Source organism: Amblyomma mixtum, chromosome 8 (genome assembly GCF_055824585.1).
Source record: "Amblyomma mixtum isolate Tamu chromosome 8, ASM5582458v1, whole genome shotgun sequence".
Lineage (NCBI taxonomy): Eukaryota > Metazoa > Arthropoda > Arachnida > Ixodida > Ixodidae > Amblyomma > Amblyomma mixtum.
Window position 1 is genome coordinate 115,441,241 of NC_143019.1, and position 24,664 is coordinate 115,465,904.

At 46.0% G+C, this 24,664-nt stretch overlaps 1 protein-coding gene across 4 annotated transcripts in view; it reads left to right on the forward strand.

Moving 5' to 3' along the window:
- LOC149334040 (membrane metallo-endopeptidase-like 1) overlaps positions 1-24,664 on the forward strand; it is a 56,149-nt gene that overhangs the window by 21,649 nt on the left and 9,836 nt on the right. For 2 of the 4 annotated variants that reach the window (XR_016284713.1, XR_016284714.1), the window contains exon 5: positions 1,836-2,267. Coding sequence is in view for 2 of the 4 variants with exons in the window: in XM_089555000.1 (XP_089411126.1) it covers positions 1,836-2,267; positions 7,406-7,588; positions 11,663-11,851 (804 nt within the window). In the remaining 2 variants the exon portion in view is untranslated. Of the gene's footprint in view, positions 1-1,835; positions 2,268-3,499; positions 6,163-7,405; positions 7,589-11,662; positions 12,925-24,664 lie in introns of those variants that run through there. The other 2 variants (XM_089555000.1, XM_089555001.1) reach the window with 2 other exon arrangements.

Sequence of the window (24,664 nt, forward strand, 5' to 3'; positions counted from 1 at the left end):
CAGTAGAATGAGTCCTGATTCATGGGCTACGCTCGGAAATTAGATATCAGTTTTTATCCTTAAGATAAGCCCTGGATGGCTGTCTGGCCTTCATTATGTTCATCACTTTAATATTACATATGTAAATCACCATGTCCGTTAGGTAATTCTTAACTGACTCAGTCTGATGTTTATGAGGCGAATTCCTGTATTTTTTTTTATCCCTGCTTATAAGATGTGCGCACTTGTGCTTGGTTAACTCTATGCTGTGCGCTGCTCCTAGTTAAACATAGAAAATGAATTCCTGAATTTCTTTATCCCGGCTTAATCGATGTGCACACTTCTTCTTGCTTGTCTTTACTCTATGCTGTGCGTTGCGCCTAGATAAATATTGAAATATAAGGAAGTTCTCTTGCTTCGGGCTATTGTTTTCTGAAATAATTTAACTAGGTTTGAGAGTTCTTTTTTCCAAAGCCGCGGAGTCGGGACAAATGTTTCTAGCAGCGATCATGTCACGCAATTATATTCTTGTTTCACCCTTGACATTATTCAATAGTTAACATGGCAGAGAACTGCCGCCTGCAAGCGCTGTGCTCTGCTCTGTTCTATGCCGCTGCAACACATGCGTCAGCCAGTTTACTTTTCACATAACTTAATTTATTTAGTTTTTCTAACTCCGGGAAACCTAATATAGCACGAGGGAGTAAGGGAGTAAGATTATCAACGACTGTACGTGTACCGATAGCGGAATAGCATTTTCTGGGCTGTTATTGACGAAAATTCCAGCTGCAGAATTCTCAGAACGAACAATGAAGCATTTGTCCGCAATTTTTGTACGGTGATTTTGAGGACAGAAATGATTGTATTCGTTCAGAGTAAATAGCAAATCCACCACAGAGCTCTGCAAGGAAATGATAAAATTTCAGAAGTGTAGCTTGAATGTCAATCAGCCACCCTCACTTGGGATGCCTTTCAACTTATTACCCTCATAGCCTCCAGTAGAACATCACCAGATGTACAACACACAGTGTTTGCACATCCCTGATATTATTGTGAGGCAGTCAGTCCTTCCCAATTAAAAGAAATTCGGTAGTACGCGCCATGGGGAAAACCGAAATTTCTTTTTTTCTTAGCACCACGTGACAGTTGACACTGCAATGCAATGAGCAAATATTACAACGAAAGCCTTTAGTGACTCATACTCGCGACCATGACTCTGTCCGCCGTCCGTCCGTCCGTTACATCTGAAGTGAAAGTCATAATTAGTCTATAATAGTCACAAGTCATGACTAGCTAGTCATTAACCAGAAAACAAATCTTGTGCACGGAGTAATCGACCCAACATCCTTCCTTTTTAAAGCCGAGCGTGCTAACCACTATGCTACGCCGAGTTCCTACCATCACATATGCAGTTCTCCTAGTCTAGCGTAACGACGTTGGAGACCGTTGCGGTAATGGCTTTTGCCTCATCACACTCTGCATCACCAAAGGGCCCCGTCCAAAAATTTAGATGAAATTACCCGCTATAAGTGCGCTGCAACTCTGCTGGAGGGTGGCGAGATCGCTCTTTCCAAATGCATACAAAATATTTCGACGAGAGCATTCATGGACAAGAAAGCGCGAAAAAAGGAGGAAAATGTTGTCATTGTTTTGTAAACTGATGACTTGCAGAATTTTTATAAGATGGCCTCCCTTGTAAGGGGTCTTGTGAGGTGTAGCATTTGCCAGCCCGAGAAAAGCATTGTAAACCCTCGGCATAGAATGCGATGCCGTCCCGATTCACGTTCATTCTGTAAATATTTTTGTTACCGACATTTTCTGATGAAAAATGCGGGTGTGTCTCCTTCGTATTGTAGATGGCCATCCAAAAAATTACCGCTGCCTCGTGGATGGACAACCAGACCATCGGCGTCGCTGTCGAGAAGCTGAAGAACGTGCGCACCCTGCTGTGGCCGACCGAAAAGTACATCACAGCGGAAGGCATCGAGGAGGCGTACGCCAACTTCAGCGAGAATGCCTCCTCATTCGCGCACCTCTGGATTGACGCCCGACGCAACATCCATAGCCTCTTCGGCTCCGAGGCGGGAGTCGAGGAGCAGCGGCTGCGTCTGAGCAGCGCTCAGCCGTACATCGAATACGTGCCGGTGCTGAATCAGCTGGCTTTGTCGCTGGGCGCCCTGGCACCACCCCTTTTCTACCCGGACGGCACCAACGCCATGATACACGGCGGTCTCGGCTACTTCTACGCCCGGGAACTGGTCGGAGCGGTGGACCGCGAGGGTGTCAAGGTAAGGACGAGAAGAAGTGGCGCTCGAGCGAAGAGCGCCTTATGAGTAGTGGTCAATAGAGATAAGAGGTTTTATCGCGTAACCAGTGCCATGAGAATGAAAAACTAGGTAGGCTACAGGAAGTACAGCCCGCCCTGAGCAAGTAAATGACAGTCTGCCTTTTACTTCAGCATCACTTATGGAAAAAAGCTTTGCAATACCTCGGTGGTGGAACGGGCTAACAGTTCGCTCTGGTCGTTACTGTCCGATGCGCACTGATTCGCAGTAACGTTTCTTCTTGGAAGATGTGTGCTGTTTCCTGTGGACGACAAGACACTGCTGTGAACGAATCGTTGTCCAACTGGCTATGCTAGAGAACCGGTGCAATGTCAGTGCAAGATTGTTGGCGTGGCATTGCTGAGAGACCTTAATAAAGTCGGATATAGACAACGAAGAGTATTTACTCCGTCCAGCTTCGCTAAAACTAAAACTTGGGCTCAAATGTTAGGTTCGAAGTGAGAGAAATGGAAAATTGGTGCACTTCTCTCGTATATGTATGTTCCTAATCTGGACGCATAGCCAGGAGAAGAAAGGTGTAAGGGATCGTTAGTGTACGCGGGGTCATCGGAACGCGGCTGGCAGCGCTCAAAGCGAAGCGTCTCCTTTCTTGGAACGCGGCCGCTCGCGAACGCGCCAGGGAGTACGGGCGTCCCCCGCCCCGCGGTACCGATTCGCGCACGTACTGGCACGAATATGTATTTGTGTTTGTTTTTATGTTTATTTTGTGGTAGAGAGAGTGGTTTACCTTGTTGAAGCCGGAGAGCTGGCCATGCCCTTGAAGAACCAATCATGTTAAGAGCACAACATGATTGGAAGCTACGAAATGTGGGCCGGGCCTTTAGGGCTTTAAAACCGGACCCCGGAGCTGGAAGCGAGGTTCTGCGCTAAGGTGAGGCGCTATGCATCTTCGGCTACGCCGAGTAGGGGCCTCCCCTAGTATTAGCCAGTTCCACTTTTTTGTTGTTGTGTATCTCTTTGCCGTTGTATCTAACTTGTATATTCTCTAAATAGTTGTATATAAATCTTCAGTTATTCCCTTTTTTATCCCTGCGTGTCAACACATCTTGAGACCGTCTCTGACGGGGCACCCCTGGTGCGAAGAAATAAGCTTCGGTCTTTCAAGTGAACAAACCGTCTCTGACGTGGCACCCCTGGTGCAAAGAACAAGAAGAACCTGATCTTTACTGGCGCAGTCGACAGGAACCTGCGGCCATCGAAAGACGGCGCAGGAAGAAGCTTGAAGACAGGGAGAAAGGTGACGATCAGGCAACAGCAGCGTTCGAGAAAGGACCTGCGGAGAGACGGCGGCAAGGATGCAAGGACCACGGCAGTAGTCCAGCGACGCGGGACTGCATACGGTCCAGAAAAGCAGCGCGTCGATAACTCGACAGTCACCGGCGTCGCGAAGCAAGGCGACAGCAGCGGGCACAGGACCAGCGGCGTCCGACAGCTCATCGCAGCGTGCGGTGAAAGTGGAGGTGGACTCCGACGCCAAGGAGCTGGCAATGCGGATCGACGCATCGAAACCGTGAGTTTCCTTGGTCGCATTGTTCACGTCCCTGTGTTCGAGCCGGTAGGACAGCTGAGGGGTACGGAAGGCGGTATGGAGAGTTATCCAAGCCGGCCCTCACTTGATGTGAAGTATCGAGTGGAATTGGCGAAGGCGCGCTTAGCTTATTATCAGGCTGAGCTTGCAAAAGTGAATGGAGGAAAGGCGCCGCAATGCGAGGAAAAACCTCCGGATTTGCAGGCGTTAGAAGCAAGGCGCCAGCAGCTAGAGCTCGAGCTGGCTAAGCTCAGAGAGTCTAGGAGAGCTAGCCAACCAGCCAGGGAGAACTGCTTCGTGTCCAGAGAGATGAGGCCGCCTGTGCTGGAAGACAAAGACTTATGCTGCTCAAGCACAGGTGGAGGAAAGAGCAGTCAGGTCGCCGTAGGCAATCAGCCGATATGCGCGGACGCCTCTTTATTAGGAAAGGCCGCAGAGAGCGCAAACAGGATTCCTGAAAGACGCGGGATTATCACAGCTTTTCCGCCACCGCGGGCGGCTAGCAATGAACAGGAGCAGCCCAATTCTCACGATCTAGGGCCACTCGAGACCAAGGTGTCCGATAAAAAAACAGGACAGCAGTGGAATTCCTGCAGGCTCTATGCATGAGAGTGTGACCTCCGACACGGAGCAAGTGTCAGGAGGAAGTCTAACGTTGCCGCAACGGCAGACGGTGTCGGGCAGGTGGCAGGAAGTGCCTTGTAGCGTTAGTGATGGCAGGAGCGTTCCATCCGAGCCAGAGAACGGAGGTGGGCCTGTTGCGTCTCCCGGGCGGAGCGCCGCGCAATTGCCGAACGCACCCGATGGGCGTCCGACCAGATCCTTCGAGGAAAATGAAATGCGTGGCGACTTGCCACAAGGAAAATTCGGATCAAGTGACTGCGACGGAGCTCATGTAGCCTCGGTGCTAAACGATGCCACGAAGCCGGCAAGTGCCTATCAAGCAGGCAACGGCAACGTCAGTGTTTGCCCGAGCAGGAACAGGGCAAATGGCTCAAAGAGAGGCAAAGTAGAGAGAGGCAGGTGCATGGCTTTCACGCGGAAAGTCGGCGCGATGAACAGCACGTTCCGTGCTACAGGTCGCGAAATCAATTGCAGCAAGACTGACCGTACTGATATGTTTGGACGGGCCAGGGGCTATGCTCCTTACGCAGGACGCGGCTTGTACTGGCGCGCCGGAGAGAGCGTGCCCTCAAGGGCGTCGCGTGGTCAGGGATTTGGACCCATCGAGTATCGCGACGTTTTTGATCCGGGAGGGCACCGACTTTCGAGCTCTCGTCTCGCTGTTGCACCAGCCTGATGAGCATAGTGGCCAGTAGGTGTTAATCGTGTCGAATGAGACACGTGTGGGCTCGAACGCGCACAGGGACGCTCGGTGCGACTAAGCAGGCTCACGTGGACATTAGGCGAGTGCTGTGAACGCTCCAGTCGCGAGTGTCTGTGTCTATGTGTGCTCATTCGTGAGCAGGACGACGGTGTGCATGCTGGTGAACTGGGTGCAACGCACCAACTTGGACGCTGTGTTACGGCGCACGGCAGGCATGCCACTGTGTGTATTTAAGTGTGCATTTTGCGTAATGTTGTGTTGGTGCCCATGTGCATTATTTTGCTTTTGGTTTTGTTTGTGCCAGTGCTAGTGTATCTGTGGGGTGTCACCCACAGGGTGATTTTGTGACCCGTACCGATCTCTTTGTTATAATTCTAAAAGTGGCATTTGAGCCCTTTGTAGAATCTTGGGAAGGGCGCGTAAGGGATCGTTAGTGTACGCGGGGTCATCGGAACGCGGCTGGCAGCGCTCAAAGCGAAGCGTCTCCTTTCTTGGAACGCGGCCGCTCGCGAACGCGCCAGGAAGTACGGGTGTCCCCCGCCCCGCGGTACCGATTCGCGCACGTACTGGCACGAATATGTATTTGTGTTTGTTTTTATGTTTATTTTGTGGTAGAGAGAGTGGTTTACCTTGTTGAAGCCGGAGAGCTGGCCATGCCCTTGAAGAACCAATCATGTTAAGAGCACAACATGATTGGAAGCTACGAAATGTGGGCCGGGCCTTTAGGGCTTTAAAACCGGACCCCGGAGCTGGAAGCGAGGTTCTGCGCTAAGGTGAGGCGCTATGCATCTTCAGCTACGCCGAGTAGGGGCCTCCCCTAGTATTAGCCAGTTCCACCTTTTTGTTGTTGTGTATCTCTTTGCCGTTGTATCTAACTTGTATATTCTGTAAATAGTTGTATATAAATCTTCAGTTATTCCCTTTTTTATCCCTGCGTGTCAACACATCTTGAGACCGTCTCTCACGGGGCACCCCTGGTGCGAAGAAATAAGCTTCGGTCTTTCAAGTGAACAAACCGTCTCTGACGGGGCACCCCTGGTGCAAAGAAGAAGAAGAAGAACCTGATCTTTACTCTCGTATGTAAAGATATGTATGTATCTCGTATATGTATGTTCCTAATCTGGGCGCATAGCCAGGAGAAGAAAGGGCTAGCAATTTTATTTTCGATTTTATGCTGTTGCTACAATAGTAATAGTTTCTCTCGACTGTGATGCCAAGGCTCATAGATTTCAAGTTACATGGAACGCTGTTTCCATTATCATAGGCGGGGCTTACCGAACGCAAGCGAGAAAACAAGTAATTAGGTGAAAAATGTTACAAAACGGTGACTGTGCTGACCACCCCAGGCAAACTATGATTGATAACGTTCCCTCGAGCCACATCCTTGTTCTCCACTTCTTGATTCTCCGCATGGTGTACTTCACCGCATTGTGTAGTCACCTCACGTAAATCCTGATTTTTTCATATTAAAGTGCCTCCTATATGCGCGCTGTCATTCGTAGTGTTTGTTGTTTGCCCTAACGAAATGTGATTAAACTTTACTTATTTGTAGTTGGTGCTCTGTTAAGCCGAAATAATTTTTCTTCGCCACGCGCTTATACGTTTGGCGTGCACTCTCCGTCAAAAGTGTATGCACCAAGTGGCTTCATTTGCTTTTGAGGCCTGCTGCATGCCACGTTATGCATTCTCAACGACCGTAACCTCTCGAAAGACGACTGGCATCGCGTCGTCAATCCCGCCGCATTTGCACTCTAGATATACTATGGAGCCCCGCTTAACTGCTTAGAAGCAGACTCCTTGGAATGTGTACTTTTGACGGGGAGAGTGCCTCTATAACCAGGAGATTAGTGGACGAAGCCATGGCTTTTCGTCCATGTGCATTGCATGTAAGCTACAAAAGTAACGGCAACTGATAATTTTACTTGTGGACTACCGCACTCGTCCTGCATAAACACGTCACCCATCTGCATCTAATCGGAAGAACTAGTTTGTAATATTGTGTTGTAATTGAATCGGCTTCTTAGGCATCGTTGTGGCGTTGAACTGAATGTCATTGTAAGTTTATGGTTTATCGTCTATATGCGCGGCAGTTTCTTTTATATCCAACTGCATCAGTTGTGCTACATTTCGCAACTAGAATGGCATTTTCTAGTGTCCCGTTCATTATGTCTTTCATAGTGTTGCACCAAATTAGTGAAGTCGTCGAGCTCATATGTAATTTTCCAGGTGAACCCACTGGGCTACATTGTACCCTCTTGGCTAAGCGAGGCCGTCAAACCTAGATTCCGGCAACGTGAACGGGGCTGCCTACGCTATAACGCCAGCGTATTCCCTGAAGTACCGGCGATGGAGGTTGCGTTCGCAGCCTTTCAGCAACACGCCGAAAAGAATGAACTCCAGCTCTCTGACGTAAGTGGGCGAAAAATCTTTTCTGGTCACTCACTGTAAATTGGCTATCATTTTTACCTTGCTAGCAGGAGTGTGAAAAGTAGGTGAAACAGACTCATTTGAAAGAGCTAGACAAACATCCTCCCTTGGATAGTTAATTTCGAAAATGATAATGAAATTATTCGCTATGTGGCGTAAGGTCGCAATATAACCATCGCCATTCGCAGTGAATTTCTTTCTTCTTCGATATTTGAAGAATAATGTAGCGATAAACTGGCGTAACCGAGATAAAAGCACTTACGGGAGGGGGGGGGGGGTAGAGTGTTTATAATGGGTTACCTTGAGGCCACCGAAAAACACGACCTTGAGATCTTCCTTGGACGTATGCACCTTCCAGAAACCCTTTGATTTATCACGCGGCCACCAACCGTCATCTAAAAGACCCTTTCAGAACATTCCAGTGCTTGGGCTTACTTTCTTCGAAGAATTTTTTTTGAATAAGTTGCGAAACTATAAGCATCGAAATAGTCCTTTAATCCGCCAGTACACCAGTCCTAGCTGTTTATTTCCTTTCAGATTTCTTTTAATTCTTTTTATAGCACTGTATGAACCTCTGTGACTCACGGTCGATTTACGCTCATCCATATAGCATCAATACGGCACACCTCTAAGTCGTTATTGCGCTCGGCTGCTGTCCCGAAAGACGCGCGTTCGATCCCGGCCGCAGCGGTCGAATTTCGATGGAGGCGAAATTCCAATGTCCCGTGCGCTGTCCAATGTCAGTGCATGTTAAGGAGACCGAGGTGGACGAAATTTCTGGTGTCTTTCTCTACGGCGTACCTCACAGCCTGGGTCGCTTTGAGACAATAAGCCCCATAAACGTTAAACAAGATTACCTCTGCGTTACACAATGCAAGATCTGTATCATGGCTGCAGTTTTGGTGCCGATAAAGTCATCTGAGGTTGCTCCTCCATGGGGACGTGAGCTCTCGCCATGACGCCTATGTAAGGCTTTTTGACTCGAATGCCATCCTTGAGGCGCCTGTGGACAATGCCGTAAAACTCATATCGCAGGCTACCCTCTGGGTAGTATTCATGCTGCTAACGAGGCGCATACATGAACACGGAAAGCAGCAGGCACGCCATTTTTCTTGAGATCCTTCACCATGTCCCTCTTGAGGCAGTGGTATCCTGGTCTCCACAGAATATATTATCCTGGTCACGACTCTGTTTAGCTTTGCCACCAGCAATCGCAATCGATGTGTCAGTGGCATCATATCTTTTCGCATGCCGTTGGCACAATCTATGGCTGTCATATTTTACCGCGCAAAAGATTTCTACTACAATCTTGAAATTGTTCATTGCCTTTAGGCGACGCCGGTCATTGCCAGATTATCCCTTATGTTAGCGGAAAGCGTATTTCGGTTGACTCCTCCGCTGGAGTAAAATTGTAGAACGCGGGAAGGTCATCTTGACTACTTCCGCAGGTTTTTACAGAGCTAGCCAGTCGTTAAGATACAAACGTGAATTGGAGCAGACTTTTTATTAATTATTTGGCCGAGAATGTTTACTGCAAAAATGCAAATCCTGTGCAGCATGTCAACAAACATCAATTTAAGTTGTTTCAATGTTCCATGAGCGTGAATTAAAGTCTCGAAGATTTTAAGGCGAAAGCCTTTAATGTCTCATCGTTGTAAGCAGCAGTTGTCGACAGAAATTTCACGCTTTTCAGTTGGTCGAAACGGTCGTGACGTCACAGTGCGCCAATTTTAAATGGGGCCAATTGTACTTTGGCTAGTAACCATGCAACCAATTGAAGGGATCATATAGTGATGCTCCAAGTAAGTGGGACTGAGCTTAGTTAATTGCTTAATTACCCAATTAGCCTAATTAACTTTTCTAGTCAGGCCATATAAATAAATAAAACCGAGTAAGAAATTGGTCGACCCCGGGAATCGAACCCCGGTCTTCGGAGTGCGAGACGAGCATGCTATCCACTCCGCCGTGCCAGGTTTTTTTTTTCTTTATTGCGTGGGTTTGGCGCATGACATTGCACAACAAAAATACACATAACGCTATATACATACGACACTGTCGTGGGCAGCCAGCACGAGACTGGCTTCGTCAGCTGAAAATTCCCGCAACATACACAACGGCTCTAGACTTGAGAGCCACTCGGGAGGCTCCGCAGCTGCTTTTTGGATTGCAAGAAAGCAGTCCATGCTTTCCCGAAAATAAATTCGCGCCGGTCGTGCGTCTTTGTCACAATGGTAGCCTGCCATTCTGGAGCGCCATATACAGTGGAGGCCAAAGAGCATTATGAGATCAAAAGCTGCCCCATCCTCATTATCAGTGCTTAAATAGCGAATTCCTTGCGCATCAAGTGGTAGCTCTTTCTTTATGGTCCTTTGTAACACGTCCCAAAAATAAACCCCTTCACAGCAATGCAAAAAAACATGGTCTATTGTTTCAGGCTGTTTACAAATTAAGCAGTTCGATCCCCGCGGAAAAAAAATCCTTTCCCTCTAGAAACTTTTAACTGGTAACGTCCCGGTGTGCAACTTAAAAAAGAGTCTTTATTCCTGGTGGCACCTGCATTTTCTTCTACCTTTTTAAAACATCCCCTCCCGGGCCTCCACTGTACAAAGCCCTGTACATGGGCTCTGGGAAAACAATATCACAAAGATCATTGTACAACTTTTTACTTTTACTTTTACACAAATAATCGGTGGAAAAACGTGCCGAAAGAAACCGAACGCTTGCTACAATCCCTTTGTAGTAACCAAAAGTTCCACCAGAGAGCTCTTCTGTAGATACCCCAAACTCCGGCAGCAATCGCCGCAGCTTCACTTGGCACACAGTGCGCAAGAACGGGTCTGTGACGTTCGATGGTTTGGAATGAACAAAGGTGCGTCTAGTGAATACGGTGTCTTCGCTCACTGCCATCCTCCTCCCTTCCCTTCCGGCGAGGTTTAGCTCTCCACCGAGATATGAGAGAGAAATGCATTTCCTTTCCTCAAAAACCAATTTACAGACGAGCGAGGCGTAGAACCGAATGGGCGATGGCGTGCTGTGGACTCCATGGCAGCGTTGCAAGACGCTCTCGTGTTCCACTCTTAGAGGCGAAGCTTAACATCTTAGCCACACATCAGTGACCGGACTTTAGGTCAAAAAAGTGCACCCCCCACCCCCTGAATTTTGACGGGTGTCCACCGAGATATGTGAGACAGTTAATGCGTAATTTTCTTTCCTCAAATACAATTTTCATTTTCTTCATTACGGGCCATCTTTGTCTTTCTTCTTTCACTCCCACTTCCTCCCTTCCTCTACGGTGCGGTTCAGGTGTCCACCGAGATGACAGAGAATTACTGCGCCATTTCCTTTCCTCAAAAAACCGTTGCGTTCAAACGGCAAGGCATCGCGCCGAACGGGTGGTGGCGTTCCGTGGGCTCCCTGGCAGCGCTACAACACGCTGTCGCGTTTCCACTCCTAAAGGCGAAGCTTAAGCGTCATTAATTAGCAATTAATTAGTATTCAGGCATTAATCAGTAATTAACCATTAATTAGTGATTTGTCATTGCTTAGTAATTAGTACTCAATTACATGTGACGCCACCAGTGCTACACAAGCAGTGAAAGTGGTGCGTAAAACGCTTTCGCCTCTACGCACTTTAGACAGTCAAAGTGCCCCCTGAATTTTTAAAACTTCCGAGTGACTACGAGCTCTGTCACCGCATTATGAGCCGCCTGAATCAAACCGATGCGCACAAAATTCTTCCACAAGTCAGATATTTGGAAATTGCTGCCTCTCACAACAATGGGTATGCGCCGAGATTCGAAGTTATCCTAAGTTGACGCGTTTCTGTGCAATTGATTAAACAATAAAACCGTTGTTTTTCCTTGCAGCAGTGGCTCCAGTGTTTGTAGGTTCCTGAGATAGCTTCAACCATCTACCTGCGTAATATCTGCCTCGTAGCCGACTGAAGTTGTTGCAAACTCAGCTGGTAGTCGTTCACCTCAAAATCTGCTTGTGTTTCCTCCGAGCTTAGTTTCACACGTGTAACAACTTGCAACTGCCCTGTGATCTCGCTCGCAGGAGCTGAGCGAAGCCAAGGTGTTCTTCATCACTGCCTGCCTTACTAGCTGCGCCACGGAAGAGAAGAACAACCTTTACGGCGGCGACTGCAATAAGGCGGTGATGAACTTTGCGCCCTTCGCTCAAGCCTTCCAGTGCCCCGCGGGCTCCAGGATGAACCCTGGGAAACAGTGCACTTTTTTCGACTGACCCCTGCTTGCAGCCAATCAGTGCACGGATGGTTCTACTGAACCGCACATAGATTTCGCTGTTTTAGTATTGACAAGTTATTGCGCCTCTGAGGTTTTTTTTTGCAATGTCATTTGTAAGATTCTTCACTTCTCCTGTGTTAGAGCTCTGCATACAAATCCATTCTAATCTTCCTGAAAGCACAAATACTTTTTTTAAAAGGGCTCCTCCATTATAAGCAAAATGAAACTGTTTAACCAAAGGAAACGAAAAATTAACGTCACATTGTTTAAAGCTCGCTATGCGGTGCAAAATGGGCTTATACTGAGCAGTTTTGTGCACAACCTCTCGGTAGCTCGGAAACAACGTTAACTCATATAAGCGGAGCTTAGGTGTGAATAGGATTTCTGTGTTCTTGATTCCTTTTACGGGATTGACTCCGCGTTCTTGTTCAACGACTGCCCTGGTCAGTGTGAATATCGCTGCGGAACTGTGAATCTGCACATACCAGCGGCAAGGACATGCTCATTGCTGAAGCTTTTTTATAGATTCACTTACTTGTGCGGAAGGAGGTCCGAGGACTGCGTCAGGTATACAGGAATTTTGCGGGTTATATTATACTTTGTGCTTGCGTTTCCTCATTCGGAACAGGAGCGATCGCGTCTAAAGGACTTCGAAACCTAAACCTTTCTACCACAGTGCATGACTAACTGAACTGTTCCCTGTGCTGCGGAACGTTGAAGGATTCAAAACGAAGTTTTTGAACAGTGTGCCCGCTTTTCTAAACTGAAGTCTCGCGGCCAGTTGTCAAATTTGAACTTTCTTCGATCTGCTGTGCTCAGGTAGGCTACTTGCATACGCGCTTATCTCCTGTGCCGTCAGATAAAATGATGTATATACGCCATATTTCGACCAGAAGAGATGAACTTCATTAGAAAGAAAATTGGTTTGTTCACCCACTCTTAAGCCATACTGATGCGATTTTATATTTGTATTGCACACGCGCAGTGGATAATAAAGCCCAAAAGCGTTTCATGCTGTTGGACAAATGTAAAAATTTTATTAAGTATTGCTCTTCCACCTCCTGCATTAAGGAAGCTGCCATATAAAAATACCCCGCCGCGGTGGTTCAGTGCCTACGGCGCTCGGCTGCTGACCCGAAAGACCCGGGTTCGATCCCGGCCGCGGCGTCTGAATTTCGATGAAGGCGAAATTCTAGAGGCCCCTGTACTGTGCAATGTCAATGCACGTTAAAGAACCCCAGGTGGTCGAAATTTCCGAAGCTCTTCACTACGGCGTCCCTCATAGCCTGAGTTGCTTTGGGACGTTAAACCCCAATAATCCAAACCAAATAAAACCATATAAAAATACACCCAGTTGCGTGCTGTTGCACGACAGTTCTGTTTATTAGCGGAGTTTCTCACAGTGGGAGCACAAAAATGAAGGAAACAGTTTCTAGAAGTGACTTGCTCGCCGCCTTGCGCATGAAAAATTGTCACTCAGGAGATTAACAGCAAAGCATGATCACTGAGATAGACAGGCAGTACAGAAAGGTGGGTCTAAGTGTTAGCATGCAGAAAAACAGTATTATTCAAGACTATCGCAAGAGAACCGAAGAAACAACTGGAAGACGAATAGGGTGGAGCATATAAGACAAGTTCTCTCAGATCATGAATGGCGGTTCGCTCATGTACGCCAAGCGAAAATTATGCAACACTTTTATCTTACAGGAACTCACGTATGGGGCAGAAAATTTTTTCTCTCTCTCTCTCCCTTTCATCCAAACTCTTATCCCTTCTCAGTCCATGCTTTACTTGAGGTAGAATTCACCAGTGCTGCTCTCCCGCGTGCTTTACTTTTGCCTTTATTATGTACAGGTGAATAGCAACCTCTCCCTCCCGATTCTTGGCCGATCCCCCGGTGTGGGTATGTGCTTGGTTTGGTTTGTTGGGGTTTAACGTCCCAAAGCAACTCAGGCTATGAAGGACGCCGTAGTAAAGGGCTCCGGAAATTTTGACCACCTGGGGTTCTTTAACGTGCACTGACATCGCACGGTACACGGGCCTCTAGAATTTCTCTTCATCGAAATTCGGCCGCCGCGGCCGGGATCGAACCCGCGTCTTTCGGGTCAGCAGCCGAGCGCCGTAACCACTGAGCCACCGCGGCGGGGCTGGTATGTGCCATTATTTGAAAGCCTGATAACTTCATGAGGTTTCCGGTGTGATTTCGCCAGTCGCCACGAATTTCCGGACGGCGTAACAGTGGACCAGAGCGTCTTCCGCGGCTGCTGCTCTAGGCTAGGCTTCTCTGTCGCAGTGCGGTCGTATTGCTGGGATGTGCTTCTTTCGCGCAGTTTTTTCCCTTCCCATCTCCAGCACCTTCGAAAGCCAAGAAGCGAAGAATATCGTACAGTCCCCAGCATTTAGTGCGATCAAACCTTCAGAGTGCCCTTGAACACTCGGTCTCGGGGTAACCTGTGCCCGCGGAAGAAGTTTCGCTTCTTAATAGCACTGCTAGCCTATACACATATATATATCGTGATCCACGGCTACTACGGTGACCGGGCACCAAATGCTGCAGTGACAAGGCACCAAAGGCGCCAGGTGTGGGCGCACACCTGCAACTATGCTAACGTTGCATTCACACCAAAGACCTTTGCCGCGATCCGCCGTGGACCAGACGTAGCATAACATGCTGCTTCCGCTCCACGAGCTCCGTTCCTAGCCCGCGGGCGGAGAAATACCACCTGCTCATCTAATCCGCGTTCACAGTTGCAGATACAGGTAAACGGATGGCAAGTCTAGTTCACCATCCTCATTTAATGAGCATGGTGGACCAGGCGCGAAACTCGGGGATCGGAAGTGGGACGTCGCGTGATGCTGGTCAACGCCTGAATCCATATTAAACGGACACAAGCCACGGCTCACCAAGCATTCATTCCAGCAATGGCGTTACGCTGTATAATAGTGGAAGAAGCGCAGATCAGACTACATGTTTTTGTTAAATTCTTAGCCAATTTCTACAAACAGCCTGCGTAGCTGGCAGATGGTCCTTTTTTTTTCATAATTAGAGCCGAATGTCGAAATGATGCGCCTCATGTTCACAGGAGTGTTGTATCCTTAATATTAACATAGTTTTTTACCCGTAGGTAACAATACTATTCAGACATCTTTTGTGATTACTTTTAGAAGAGAAACTACAAAGTAAAGATCCCTCAGGCCTGCTGCATTGACCATCACTCTGAACCTGCGTATACAAGTTATTATGCGCAGGCTGTGCCTGCAACGCAGCTCGTTCGTGCAGCATTGTGCTAGCAGAAAAAACAGCGGTGTAAAGAAAAGTCATCATATTGTCGCGCTACTCTTTTATCTCTGTCTTTTTCGTGACATTGTGACAATACGTGTTCCACTGCCACTGGATGCTTGAGTTTTATGTATACTGTATACAGGGTCTGTCCTGAAAGTAATGAGACAAATAGCGGTATGGCGCGTGCACGCGCTTGATCAGGAAACCGCATTTTGGAGAAAGAGGGGGAACCTTTAGCTTCACTATGGAAAGACCTCATTTGGCTTCCAGGAGATCAAGTAGTGGACGTGTTCAAATATGTTCCCCTCTTTCTTCGCTGTGTCGAGGAAACCAAGGAACAGCGCGACGCAGTGAAGCTTTGCAATAAACTGAATAAATCACCGACCGAGACATTTGACAGCACGTGGTAATGATGCAATGTCCAGACCGCAAGGGTTCCAATGGCACAGAGCATTTACAAATGGCCGTGAAGACATTCAGGGCCACACAGTCAACGTCACCGTCCATAACCGCCATCGACGGGCGCCTGGACCGTTGCTCGTCGTGAACGTCGTCACGACCGTTTCTATATACTTTGTGCCATTAGAACACGCGACCTGGACATTGCATCGTTACACATGCCGTCTTGATCACGTTGACTCGGTAGGTGACTTACTCCGCTTATTGCAAAGCTTCACCGCGTAGCGCTCTTCCAAAGTTCGCTCAATGGTTTCCTCGACGCAGCGACTAAACATGGTACAAGCTCGAAGGCGTCCACTCGTGTCGCCTGCTTGCAGCCAACTATGCTCGTCGCATTGCGAAGCTGAAGGCTCCCCCTCCTTTCTCTAAAAGCTATTTCCCAATCTAGTGCAGGCTCGCGTCATGCCGCGACACGTCTCATTACTTTCAGGACATACTCTGTACTCTGGCGTGATTTCAAAGCGGTCACTTATGCTTGACCTACTGCGAACAGGATGCTCTGGCGCAGCTAAATTTGGCAAGAAGCCCGGCAGCAATATATTGACTTAGCTAACCGAAGGGCTCTTATACCCTTAACCATTATTTTTATGGTGGTCAATGCCACCACCACGGCGCAAAAATTCATTTTTCTGTTCAACCGTAAAAGAACGCGATAACCTGTGAATTGCGGTACGCTGCACGCGTGCATATTTTAGAAATACCAGACACATTGACTGTGCTCATGCTTACCGAGCCGACAGACAGCTCTACTTACCACCACGCTCTTCGCGTGATAATTACCATAGCGGCAAGGCAGCTTGACGTCGTCGATAAACAACCAATGTAAAAAAAAATCCGAAGTGCAATTAAGACAGGAAGCTTCGTGAAGAAGGTTCCGTTTTCTATTGAGTCTACGAGCGTTTATGACCAAGTACCTGAGAGCTGTTTATGCTGTACCACGCCGTGATGCCTCGAACGGACCCAGAGCTTTAGTGCAGACCAGTTATTTATTGTACAGAGAGAAAAGTGCCCACTCATAATTACTTATCTGCTCCGAGTTCGCACAGCATGCACTATCTGTGGGCGATAGCGATTCACAGACGAGAGTGACAGCTGTTTACAGGGTATTTCTGCGCGATGAGTATCGGCAACGCGAGCTGAAGACTATCAGGAGGTATGTGATGCACATTAGAGTCTGGAGTTGTAAATCGGATTGGTGGCATTTGGCTTAGTGCGGAAGTCGTGTAGGCAGCCGATCCCGAAGTATTTGTACTGACATTATGGGTTCCAGCAGTGTAAATAGTGTTTTTCTTATTATAAACCACATGCAGCAGAGAATTAGCATTAGTAATGCCGTGGTAACTTGCATGTCAAATGATTTTACTATATTCTGATACCTCTTATCTGAGCGCGTGCAGCTATGATAGGGAGGCCATCGAATATACATTCTAGACGCGCCTGTGTGCGCTAGTGTGAGCTAGTTTGCGTGAGCTCGGACCCCACTCTAATTCAGGTCTTCTTGAGTAACAGCTGCCCAACGTCTACCCTGATTTTCTTGCATCAGCTCTGCTTCCTGCTTTCCTACCACGAAGCCATCGCTTACCTGCCTTCATTGTGGACTACTTCCTTCGGTCATCAGTTGTCATTAGGCCGGAGGATGACTTCCGAAATTTTGTATGTGATTCATGGAAATGCCCGTTTATTATTATGCAGTTTTAGTCATCCTAACATCATCTTGTCGAGAGTGCAGTTTGTTTTGATGCTGTGCTATAGGTGATCATGCAGTAGATGGCAGGTCGACATCTTGCATTCGGCTAATACTTTTATGCTTAATTTCTCGATGTCAGGAAAGAAGGTACATATGGTTAGTTAAAAAATATTTACGGCCACAAAATATTCCTCATAACGAAAAGGAGCGCTCCGAGCTTACGCGCAGGGGTGTTTTTGGGAACTATGGTCGAAAATATCATGATACATATTAAAATGGGCCATGTAAAAATTGTAGAGCGTATCTACGAACACTCTGATGGGCATCCAGTTTTCTTTGGCACGTTCCCAATGGTTTCATTTCTCAGACCAAACGCAGATTTTGCGCACGGAAACACTTTTGATTAAATTGGCAGTTTTTGATCGAAAAGTGAAATGAATATGGAACCACAAAAATTCTGTGCTGTATTCTACACAACGTGTTCGGTTAACAAGCATAAAATTGAAGTGCACATGTAGCACCAGTGAGGAAAAAAAATACGGAACCTTGAAGAAAGCCCGCTAAAAAAAAGACATTGCATGAAGATGAAACTAATTTTTGTGTATATATGTTCTAATATTTTGTTCAGACACTGTGCAGCATGTGAATGTTCGTGGGCATTAAAAATTGTTGCATAACATTTATGGTGTCTCTGTTAAAGCAGCTCTAAGTACACAGTTCTACGCACATTTCTGGTTTGCACACTTCAGTTATGAATATCAAAAAATGTCTTCAAGAGACCTGGCTTTTCCGTTTACCGTAGAGTGCGTCAAGTTGCTGTTGCCGATTTGAAACATGTATTATTCTTTCTGATAACTTTTTTGCTAACCGAAGTTTCTTCGCTAATTTTTATTGTCATTATATCAACAAAGACCACAAAACATAACAGCTTTGTGTTGTCCACTATGCAATCTATCGTGCTGAACCATATATAACTCACTGATATCATCATCATCAGCCAGACTATGCGCACTGCATTGCATAGGACTCTTCCATGTCTCTCCAATTAACCCTGTCCTTCGTCACCTGCGGCCACCGTATTCCCGCAAATTTCTTAATCTCATCCGCCCACCTAACTTTACCAAGAAAATGACCTCTGCATAAGTTTCAGGAAGCACACTACCGAAAAGATTTTGCAAAAAAATAAAAACTTATATTTCGCCATTTTTATACGTTCTGCGGGTATCTTTATATCATTGGATGTGAAAAGAGAGAATCTCCTCGGAAGCAGCAAAGGCCAATGTTAGACCCGGGCACCTCAAATAGGTTATCGTACGCACCTCTAAATGTACTCTGTGCAGTCAGCTCACGTCAATTTTGCTGGGTGCCGTCTCTAGGTGAACTTATGAAGTCGGAGTGCGAGCCATTTCTCTGAGTGTTCTATGTTTCTAGCTTAAAGGTCACAAGGCATGTTGCAGCTCATGATATAATTATCATCATTATAATCATCCTGACTACGCCCACTGCAGGGCAAAGCCTTTTGGCAGCTGTGGCCACCGTATCCCCGGAAACTTTGTAATCTCATACGCCTACCTAACTTTCTGCCGCCTCCTGCTGTGGTTGCCTTTTTTCGTAATCCACTCCGTTTCCCTTAAGGACCAGCGGTTGTCTGGCCTTGCAGTGGTATGATTCAAATGTTTCTCGAACTCCGTTTTGATTCCTTTGGCAAACTGGGTATGAGCCGTTGGAATTGGCTAGTCGTCTTGAAAGATTGGTTTGGTTTATGGGAGTTGAATGTACCAAAGCGACTCAGGCTATAAGAGACGCCGTAGTGAAGTACTCAGGAAATTTGGACCAACTAGGGTTCTTTAACGTGCGCTGACATCGCACAGTACACGGGCTTCTAGAATTTCGCCTCCATCGAAATTCGATCGCCGCGGCCGAGATCGAACCCGCGTCTTTTCGGCCACCAGCCCAGCGAGATAACCACTGAGCCACGGCGGGTTTTTTTCCTTCTTTGTTGCATGTAAATAGCGCCGAAAATAAAATTGAAGTATGCCTACGCCAAAAAACACCAGGTCACCATGCACCTCATGATTACGCCTTCCATGCATGCAGCAATGCCCGCAACAGGCCAGGTTGAAAATGACTGTAAGTATGATGAAACTAGTCAAATTAATTCTCTTGTGCTGTTTTATGTTACTCCAGCTGAGGTCGCCAGATTTATAAAGGAATTAAAAGCCACTGCTTCGAGTGGATATGACGAAATTAAGGTAGCGCCAATAAAGGAAATCTCGTCTGTAATTAGTCCAATACTTGCGTTCCTAATAAACCTATCGTTTCTGACTGGAATCTTCCCACAGAAACTGAAGGTGGCGAAAGTAGCCCGCGTTCATAAGGGTGGTTCTACAAATGATATCTCAAATTACCGACCAATTTCAGTCCTGCCCGCATTTTCAAAAATTTATGAAAAGTGCATTCACAAGCGCCTTACAACTTACCTTAACAAATACAATATACTTTCGCCATCCCAATATGGTTTTCAAAAAAACAAGACGACAGAAGAAGACCTCGTAAAAGTTAAAACTCATATTATTAACAATCTTGACAGGAGGCTGCATACCCTAGGTATCTTCCTCGATTTACGGAAAGCCTTTGATTCGGTGAATCACGATATCATGCTTAGTAAATTGAACAGATGTGGCATTAGAGGCATTACCTTACATCTTTTCCAGAGTTTCTTGTCAATGAGGCAACAGTACGTTACCTTGAACAACGTATGTTCCCAGAAACTACTTATAAAAGCAGGTGTCCCACAAGGCTCGATACTGGGGCCAGTACTATTTCTGTTATACATTAATGATATCACTGAGCTAAAACACACACCTGAAATCACGTTGTTTGCTGATGACACAAGTATATTTTTTACAGGCACAACCATCCAAGAAATAAGAAATGAAGCTAATGATTATCTCCTAGAACTGTCCCGTTGGCTAGAAAAAAATAAGTTGCAGCTCAATGCGCAAAAAACTAAATACATAGTATTCAGACCCATCAATAAGAATGCATGTGATAATATCAATATTAAGTTTGAAGCCCATTACTTGGTGAAAGTGCAGACGCAAAAGTTTCTTGGAATATGGTTTCACGAATATTTGTCATGGACTTATCATGTAGATCATTTAATTTCGGAACTCGCGCGTTCTGTAGGATGTTTAAGTAAAGTGGCCCATATCTTACGTCTTTGACTGAAGAGATCAATGTACTACACTTTATTCTATTCCAAACTGCTCTATGGTATGCTAGTATGGGGTACGACCACCAAAGGGAATTATGAGAGAATATTAGTTCTGCAGAAGCCCGTACTTCGGATATTAGAAAATTACAAAGGTCAAGTAAGAAACTTGCCTACGCAACCACTTTTCTTCAAACATAATATCCTTCCAGTTAAAAAAGTGTACAATTTCCGGATAATGCAACTAATATACAAAAAACACCTATATGCCGATAACGTCCATCATGCCTCCATGAGATATGCAATCAGGAATCGTAAGAGAAAGGTACAAAAATTCAGAACGAACTATGGCAAACAGGCTATGGACTATCAAATAGTTAGACTGCTTAACATACACGAATCTTATGTTGACTTCAGCCAACCATTCAGAGCCTTCAAACGAAATTATCGAGCATTCCTATTTTCCTCAAATATAATTTTAGAACCATAAACGCATTACAAATATAGTAAACATCTTCTACCTGGTTATCATGCATTTGCAACTATTATTCTAATTTTGTTCGTTTATTTCCCTTTTGTACTGCTCTTTGTTAGACTGTGATATACGCTAATACTCACTTCTGTTCAATTGTGTTATTAGAAACTTGCAGTTTGTACGCAATGTACGCAAGTTATGGCTTAGTTTCTTTTCATTTGTACATGGATGCCTATGTACCGTCATTCTTGCTCAAAACTTTTGAACTGCACTTTAGTTATATTGCTGCATTGTACTGTGTATTTCTCGTATTCATTGTGTTGTAATTGAAAAGCGTGAACATGTTATCCTATTGCAACCGCGTACATGCTTAAATTCAGAAAATGTGTGTCTGCTGCTGCAGGCTGTAACTGATGTGAGGGGGCTAAGGCCTCGTCAGGCTTCCAAGCCTTTAGCCTTACGCCACCCGCAGGGAATCATCTCTATTGTCTCCTGCAAATAAAAAGCCAATTCAATTCAATTCAATTCAAAGCTTCAAAAGTCTTGAAGGCACACACATGTATCCAGAAAGCGGGGCCAGCTAGGCGGCTCTTGTAGGGCAGCATGTACTCCGCGCACCGAAGCGCATTGTTCACAAAACAAGGATTTCGACCGCCGTGGTGATTCGGCATGGCGGTCCATCATACGGCTCTTCCAGAGACTAAGTAGTGCCACCAACATAAATAGATCATATTTCAAAACACAGTTTTTCTCCACAATCGAAAAACAAATAGTGTATGGTGTGCTGTGAATGCCATTCTTAAGTCTTCGTTTAAATATGTCCCAGAAGAACACAGCATCAATACACAGAATAAAATAAGGGTCAATTATCTCTGGTGCACTGCACATGCGGCGATTCATCGTCCATGGCGCAAGCATTGTCTTAGCATGAAGCCATGCCTTCACAGGCAGCGTAGATGTGTGCAGTTTAAGAAGAATGTTTTGGCAGCAAAAAAATGCATATTCGCCCAACACCTTCTAAAATACTTGTGTCAAAGAAATCCATAAAACGTTGCCGATACAACCGTAAAGGAAACAAATACTCTGTAAATTCCTGAGTGGTCTGCCTTATGGAAAGGCTATACAGGTAGTGTAAAGAAAAGAGCACAGTGAGGAAATTGAAGGTGTCAGCAACTTTCTTAAGGAATCCCCATAAAGGCCCCTCACAAGTGTGTCCAGTCGCTGCGAACAGGAAAGGCAAATGAGCACTGAGTCGTCTAATAAGCACACGTGCAAAAAAAATAGAGGTTTGCCGATTTTTTAAAAAAAAACGCCTAAAAAGCGGATGCCCGAATAAGTGAACAAGGCCTATTTCACCACACTCTAGAGAAAGAAATAGGTTATCTCGACGCATGGGTTCCCATTCGGAACACAATACGAAGCTAGCAAATATTCTGTGCATCACATCCTTCCTCGTACAATGCAGAACCTGCATCGCGTACACATGTTTTGCAAATAAACAAATGTTGCAGACTTGAGCCCGAGCAAACACTGACACTTCCCTTACCATCCAAGCTTGGGTTTGTGGCCTCGTGGAGATGACCTGTGAATCCCAGAAGTCCCCACTGTTGCGAATTCGTGGAAGAAGAACCCCTAGGTAGTGAACGGTCCCGCAGCCCCAGCTTATGCCACCATAATGACTTGGCGTTGTACCCAAATGACCCAAGCAAAACCACTTGGATTTTCTAAATTAAGAGCCGCACCTGATACCTCACAAAACTGTTCAGTCAAATGTAATGCCTCAAGCACACTCGTTTTGTCATAACAAAAGAGGGCGACATCATCTGCATGGGCTAAAATATTAATTTCACCGTGCGCTAGGCAGAAACCGCGCACAGTTGCGCTGTCCATAATTGAGAGGAAAAGGGGCTGAAATTATAAGGCAAACAACAAAGGCTCCAATGCGAAGAGATCATTTCAGTGGAATAGATATGGTTAGCTCTTGGTTAGCAATTAGTCTTGTATAGGACTCCTTATAGTACAGTTTTAAGCCCGTAGGCAAAATATCTCCAACATATGCATGCTCTAGGGCCGCAAAACTAGATATCATCACGACTTTCATCAAATGCCTTCGCAAGGTAAGTATGATTTAGAGCTACGTGTCCGGTCTCATCTCATACTGTCTCCAATACTGAACATGCAATATGAACATTGGTTTGGATGCTGCGGCCTCTGATAGCGCAGACCGGATGCGTTCCTGCTAAGCGAGCAACGGCTAGCTGCAGACTATTGCAAAGAACCTTTGCAAAACGTTTGTAATCTACATTACACAGATAAATTGGACGATATGCCTGAACTGTTTTTAACCAATTTCTATCTGTGCTTTTAGGAATTAATAAAGTATGCCCCAAATAGAAAGGGGGAACCAAAAACCAATATCGTAAGAAGCCTGGAAAACCTCCATCAAGACAGGAGCCACGCAAGTGGAAAATGTCTCGCTAGTAATGCCTTCTGGCACAGGAGATTTCTGAGCTTCAGGTCAGAAATATCAGGTTCAATTTATTCCAAAATGATAGGCCACTCCACTACAGAAACGCTGTTCATTGTCAAATCGTGGAAAGACTTCGAATAAGCGACTGTCATCTCATCTCACATTTATGCCCGCACAATCCCGATACAGCTTCTGGTAATAGTCAAAGAAAGCATCAATAATATCAGGACCATCGCTGTATGTGCAACCACTGTACTGAATTTCCAATATTTTTTATCAGAAGCAGTCTGCCTTTCATCACTCAGGCCCCGACGAGATGGTTCATGATCCAGAAACCTACGGGACCGAAACCTCATCAGGGCCCCTTTGTAGCTTTCGGTGTCAAAGTGCTGAAGCTCTGCTTCTATTGCAATGATATCTCCGACGTAGGCACCTGAGCTTGTCCTCTCTATCTCATTTAGCTCAACCAAAGTACGCCGAGCTCTAGAAGATGGCGTCTCTTCAAAAACTTGATTCTTGCTGAGGCTTCAATAGCAATGTTTTTGTTTCTTGTTTAAGGAAGTACCATTTTCGCAAAACTGAGAGATCATCACGTGACCATGCGTCCTTCAAGCAAGCAAATAAAGGACGTTTGAAGATTTTATATCAGAGCAAAAACTGTTCAGCTTCCACACCTCCCATCGAGGATAGAGTATGCGCCTACTAGACCTTCCTATCTGAAGAGACACCATACAGTGCTCACTGAAGAATATGGGCCGCACGCAGTAACCAAAAATGCCGGGTGACATGTCTGCTGAAATGTAAATCTTGTCAAGCCGATCACTAGAAGAGCACTGAAAATGAATTAAAATAATGTTATGTCCCTTAGCTTGCCCAACTTCCACCAGGTTGTATTCGCACGCCAAATCAGTAAGTAAAGCAGCACTAGGGTCATAACGCGTACTTAACATTTCCTGGTCTTCATTGCTTCAAAGACAACTGAAAGCACCCAACAGCATAATTTTACTATCCGTGTTCAAATGGTGGAATAATCACCGGAAAGATACCCTTCTATGACGCTGCTTTACAGGAGCATAAACACAAATAATTCGCCACTGCACACCCGAACTTGCAAAAAAACAGCATGCGAGATCACAGCCAAGTCGCCCGTAATTATCTGTGCGATACGGCGCGGTAGTAATCTCCAGTGTGTTCGCCAGGTATAGCATGCGCACTCCTGAGAA